Here is a 6500-nt window from a genome sequence, read left to right on the forward strand (position 1 = left end):
CCCTACACAAATTGATTTGCATTTTGTCACTACAGATTAGTTTGCAACTTCTGGAATTATATAAATGGAATCACATATGTGAGAATAAACAAATCATCTTTTCTGTCAAAGAACAGTTTAGACAGCCTCATTTTGGGCTGCGTGACTTGGCAGCCGCCATGTTGGCCGCATGGCTTGCAGCTTCCTGGGGGCCGCCATCTTGAAACAGCAACGGCCAACCCCTCCCTTTGAATTAGCCAATCGGGAAAGGCCGTGCACCTGAGCTCTAATCAAGAGCAAGGGACAGGTCACATGTTTCAGGGATTATAGAGCCGAGCAGGTGTGCACACGCTTCCAGACCATGTGTGTGCACCCTGCTCCGTAGAAGTAAAAATGTTTGCCTGCTGCCTGGCTCCCAAGTCTGGTCTGTGTTCTACCAGGACCCCTGACTTGGGGGGCTCGCCTTATTTCTAACACACAGTATATTTTTTTTGTCTCTTTCACTCAGCATCATTCTTTTAAGATTCATCCATATTGTTCCATGTACCAATGATTTATTCTTTTTATTGCTAAGTAGTATCCTCTTTATGGATATAACACCATTTGTTTATCCATTCAACCACTGATGGACATTTGGGTTGTTTCTAGTTTTTGGCTATTACAAATAAAATCAATATGAATATTCATGTAAAAGTCCATTCATATGACTGGACATATGCTTTTGTTTGCTTGTTTTAAAATATATTTTTATTGATTTCAGAGGGAGGAAGGGAAAGGAAGAGAGAAAGAGAAATGATGAGAGAGAATCATTGATCAGCTGCCTCCTGCATACCTCCCAAGGCACAGGCCTGAAACTGAGGCATGTGCCCTGGCTGGGAATCAAACCATGACCTCTTGGATCATAGGTCAATTTCAACCACTGAACCACACCAGCTGGGCTACTTTCATTTCTTTAGGTTAAATCCTGGGAATGAGATAGCTGAACATATATGTATAGTAGGTACACGCTTAACATTTATGAAACTGATAAGCTGTTTTCCAACATAATTGTACCATTTTACATTCCTACCTAGCAGTATCTGAGAGTTCCAACTGCTCCACATCCTCAATAACATACAGTCATCAGTGTCTTTAGAACGTAGGTGTTTTGTGATGTAATTGAAACCACAATCTCATTGCAGTCAAACTCAGATCTAGTCATGGCTTTGGGCCTATGCACAATCTAGTCCAGCAAGCAGTCAGTGACACTGGGGGCTGGGTAACTAAATTCTAGCAGAGTCTCTGTGATGAGCTTGCTGCCCTTCATGTCCGTTACAGCTTCAGGTAACAGGTGCACAACAGACCAAGAAGAGGATGGAACTTGCTGTTCCAGCCATCAAGCTAAATAGCCAAAGACTTGTAATAAAAATTAAAAATGTTATTAAATGGCATTTACACCAAAACACAAAAGAGGATGCAACAACTTTTAGATTTCAGCTAAAATTTTAAAAATAACAACTAGCAAGTAAGTTCTTACCTCTATGCATAATCTTGTGTTTCTCCCTCAGATATGTCAGGCCTTTTATTACCTAGAGGAAAGAGAATGTGAAAAGATAGCAAATGGAAATGGTGGTGTTTAGAAAATACTCAATGTCTCTATTTTAAAATGACCTAGAAAATATTTTATCTAACATCACAAATTTTTTTATTCTTTCTTTTGTTTTTTTCAACCTGCCTTATCAAGAAACCATCTTTTCACATGGCATATAGAGTATTATTTTTAAGTAAAATTGGTTATTGCAAGTTTAAACAACATTAAAAACCACTTTACTTGGCCCAGCCAGTGTGGTTCAGTGGTTAAGCATCCACCTATGAACCAGAAGGTCACAGTTCGATTCTGGTCAGGGCACACACCCAGGTTGTGGGCTCAATCCCCAGTGGGGGACATGCAGGAGGCAGTCAATCAATGATTCTCTCTGGAGAGAGAGATGTTTCTGTCTCCCTCTCCCTTCCTCTCTAAAATCAATAAAAAATATATTTATTTTTAAAAACCACTTTACTTGAATTCATTTCTTTCTAAATCAGCAATGAAAAAGAGGCTTTCTGATGCCACAAATGAGAATTCTTTTGAATACCTTACTGTATTTTTCAAGATACAGATTTTAACATAGGGTCACTTTTCTAATTTTAATTTGAGAGAAAGAATTGTATAGGGAATATTCTAATGAGTAAACCCCATTTTCTTACAAACTTTACCCTGCTCACTTCCTAGCTTCCTCACTTGTCTATTTCCTACCATGTCATTAACTTATCAATGAGGGGACTTGGAAGAAAAACTTCACAATATACTCACAGCAATGCTAACTTTTCCTAAAATTTGTTCAGGAATTCTTCCAGCTTTCTTCAGGACTTGATCCAAGGAACCCCCATCCTAAGAATAAGAATACCAGCCCATTTAGTGATAATGTTTCTAACTATTCATTCAAGTGTTAAGCTTCATGAGGAAAGTGAGTCACATACATGGCAAATCCAGATATCAAATATTATATGAATGCAAAACATTGGGGGGGGGGTTACTCAAATCCTGTGAATAATCATTAAATTACTAATTCAGTAGTCAAAATAACAACTTGATTTGCACTGTACTGACACTATAGTGTAATGATTAGTAGTGCAGCCTCTAGAGACAAACTGTCTAAATCTGAATCCCAACTCTGCTGCTTACTATCTAGAGGGCTTTGACCACCAAGTTAAACAACTTATAAATTGGTGGTGATAATAATTATAAAGCTATTATAATAATCATAGGGCTATTATAAGTATTAAAGAAGCTAATCAGAGAAAGCATGAAGAACAATGTCTAGCACACAGTAAGTGCTCAATCAATGTTAGCCATTTTATCACCATCATAAAAGTCACAACTTACATTTGGTATTATCCTAACACATCATAATTAATGAAAATGTTTAAAATGTCATAGAAATCAATACATTTGTTCCACAAATCCTACCAAGTGCCATGGGCTATGTCAGGTTTATGGTAGATAGGGATATGAAAAGGACCTAGTTTCTGCTCTCAATAACTTTACAAACTAACATGGAAAATATACATCTCTTAATAAAATATAAAAAATATAAAAGTGTTGTAGACGTGCAGAAGAAGGGAAAAGTAATTCTGACTTAAGAATGGCATTTGAGCTATAATCTTATTCAAAGAATGAATATGATTTCCCCACCTGGAACAGGAGAGGAGCAAGGGGAGAAAAGAAGAGGGTATTTCACTAAGATCAAAAGCACAGAAGCATTAAATTGCATGGAATGACAAGTGGTTCATTTCACTGTGGATACATGAAGAAATGCAGTGATGGATCAGGCTGGAAATGGCCGGCTGTGGCCACGTCACAGCACCCCACTAAGGAACCAAGACTTGACTTTATGTAGGCAGAAGGATAGGAATCCCATCAGGGTATTTTAAGTTGGAAATAACTGCATCCCTTTCCCCCCTCCTTTTTACTCTCTCTAAAACAATGGAAAAAATATCCTCACTCCTTGGGTGAGGATAAAAAAGAAAGAAATAGTACAGGTGTGGATTCTCAAAAGTACACTAACAACCCTGAATATATTTCACTTCTAATCATAATAAACTCCCTAGCACAACTACCTAATCGTGGATCGGGTCAGTCCACCAAAGAGCATGGTAGAAGACTGTAAAATTCAACCTAAAAAATCAGAAGTGCTATAATCTCCACACAGATACAAGGATGGAATTAGGAGTCTAGAACAGCCGTGGGCAAACTACGGCCCGCAGGCCGGATCCGGCCCGTTTGAAATGAATATAACTAAAAAAAAAAAGACCGTACCCTTTTATGTAATGATGTTTACTTTGAATTTATATGAGTTCACACAAACACTCCATCCATGCTTTGTTCCGGCCCTCCGGTCCAGTTTAAGAACCCATTGTGGCCCTCGAGTCAAAAAGTTTGCCCACCCCTGCTCTAGAACCAAACAGAACTCCCCTGTGTACAGGCTTATTTTCCAAGAGCCCTACTCAGGGTGAGGTGCAAGTCATCCTGTGAGCCTGGCTGCCTTCATAATGCCACAGGCTCCTGGTGTCCAAACCAAGACAACACAAATAGCCCACGTAACCACTCCCAAGTCAGCTGGCACCTCTTGATTTCCTTTACTGATGGGAAGAGGAATCCCAGTAAAGAAAGTTTCCCAGTCATTTCTATTTTGCTTCCAACTGAATGCGGTTTCAGAACCTCTGTTTGAAGGGCTCTGCCTAGTTCTCAGGGAGGACTTAAAACAAGGTAACAAGACAACTCTGTCAAAATCTGGTTTGAATGGAGTAGAAAAGCTAACCCTGTGGTGCTCAGGTTCTACCGCCTAGCCGAGAGGGTAGCTAACTGTCTTGGTTTACACTTTCCCTGGGAGTTGTGGTAAATATTTCTAATAAAAAGGAAATATTTCCTTTCACCTCCATCTGACCTATAATCAGAGTTAAGTGTGAACAATGGAATTAGCAAGATTTAAGAAGCATGAGCCACAGTCGGGATTACCCAGAGTTGCCTGCAACTCACCTCACAACCTTTTAATTCTGCTTCACTGTTGCCAAGGACTTGCCTTCACTAACTAAAGCTGCTGAAACTGTGCTTATTTTTAGAAGCTGATTATTAACCAAGTCAATGGTGCTTTTGTGAAGCTTTTCTATAGAAGAGATAAATGATTTATGGAGAGGGAAAAAAAAGAGCTCAAAAGCTTTGCTACTGCATGAGAACCATCAACCCTGAGTCCCCAGACCTCTGGTTGCCCAGCTACCAGCAGAGCAGAAATCTACTTCCCCAAAGACAAGAGCACTCCTGTTTTGATCAGGGAGCACTCATTTACCCCTGGGGTATCAGAATTCAGATGGGGCAGTGCACATTCAGCTTATCTCTAGGAAATGCAGACCCTGGCCAAGGGTTTTAGAAATGAAGGATTCCAGAATGAGGAAGCCTCAAAGCAAGTCAATTTATGGTAAATTGAACAGACTGACCTCTACATCGCAAGAAGCCATGTAAAGCTATTACAAGAATTTCCAGCAAGGTCTGAATAAATGAATAGGCCAATGCCTATCAATATTTGAACCTAATCCTAACCTCTAAAGCAAGCACCCTGAAGTTCAACCATGCTCACTCCACAAATAGCCTCCTGTTTGCCCTATTAAAGGAAGAATTCTGGGTGGAAGATTTGGAAGAAAGAATTTCTGATGGATCAGAAGACAGCAGGCATGAAATGACACATACCTGGTGCTCAAAAGCCCTCATGTCCACACTGATACTCCTCACTTGAGCAAATGAGGAGTATCAGTGTGGGGCAGCTCTAGGAGCAGAGATGCTACTCCCAATGTCTCTACCTCTCAGCTCATGTGGCACCTTGCACATAACTGGCACTATAAATAATTGTTTGTGAGGCTGAGCCCACGTTGATTAATTAATGTAAATCCTTGACAGGCTGTAAGTGCCAAAAACCACAGAAACACAAAATGTTAGTTTGGGGCAATAATGGCCATTTTACAGATGAAAAAACTAAGAATCAAAAAGATAAAGAAATTTGCCCAAGGTCATGATGAGAGAGCGGACAACCAGTAAACAAATAATTATTGAGCACCTGCTGGTGCCAGGACTACTCTGGGCTTTAGAGACACCGTGGCAAACAAAACAAACTGTCTGTTTGGATTGTTGTGGTGAAGTCTCCTGTGCCATGCTGCCTAATGGGGACAGAAGAAAATAGCAACCATGAAGCCAGCCTCTCTCTCTTTGAAGTTCTAGGCAGCAAGAAGGAAACAGCTCCAATCACTATCCAGTAGATTCCTCAAGGCACAGGCACTGAGGTCAGACTGCATCAATTTAAATTCTACCAATAACACTTACTAGCTGCATGACCTTGGGTAAATTATTCCATTTCTCTGAGCTTGTTTCCTCATTTGTAACATGCACACAATAAGATTGTTGTGAAAATGTAATAAAATATCAATTTGCTTAGGATAGTGCTTGATATAGTATACCCAATAAAAATTAGTTTATCATTATTAGTGTTGCTAACACTTATTGTTAGTCAGTGGGAAGAGAAAAAAGGTCCAGGCTGTTAGTGTTAAGAAAAAACTGGCAGTTCACAAATATATGATTAGCCCATAAACGCCCTCTCACATGCTCTGTCGTGTATCAGGTGGGATTACCTCTCTACATGTCCAAAGACCCCTTCAGGCTCCCCTTAAAGCAAATTATAAACTCTCTGAGAGCAGGGACTGTCTCACTCATTTTCATAACCCCAGAACCTCTCAGACTAAGTGTTAGACCAAAGCTACCCAACTCCCAGGCTTCAGAGGCCAACAGGTGGTCACATACCATATGCTCCATGCAGATGCTGATCTCTCCATCGCTGTAGAATGCACCATAGAAGCCCACAATGTATGGGGAGTTACACTCATGTAGAACCTGCAGCTCCCTTATTATCTGGTTCCGGATCGCAGGTTTGATCTCCAGGTGAAATAGCTAGGGAAAG

The 6500-nt window shown here is 40.2% G+C and overlaps 1 protein-coding gene across 1 annotated transcript in view; it reads right to left on the bottom strand.

Moving 5' to 3' along the window:
- Nucleotides 1–6500, bottom strand: part of MAP2K1 (mitogen-activated protein kinase kinase 1) — a 61858-nt gene that overhangs the window by 27558 nt on the left and 27800 nt on the right. Inside the window, exons 3-5 of the mRNA XM_015568477.1 lie at nt 6344–6490; nt 2312–2389; nt 1496–1547 (exon numbers count right to left, since the gene is read on the bottom strand). Of these exons, the coding sequence (XP_015423963.1) occupies nt 1496–1547; nt 2312–2389; nt 6344–6490 (277 nt within the window). The remainder of the gene's footprint in view (nt 1–1495; nt 1548–2311; nt 2390–6343; nt 6491–6500) is intronic.

This window comes from Myotis davidii, unplaced genomic scaffold, assembly GCF_000327345.1.
Source record: "Myotis davidii unplaced genomic scaffold, ASM32734v1 scaffold461, whole genome shotgun sequence".
Taxonomy (NCBI): domain Eukaryota; kingdom Metazoa; phylum Chordata; class Mammalia; order Chiroptera; family Vespertilionidae; genus Myotis; species Myotis davidii.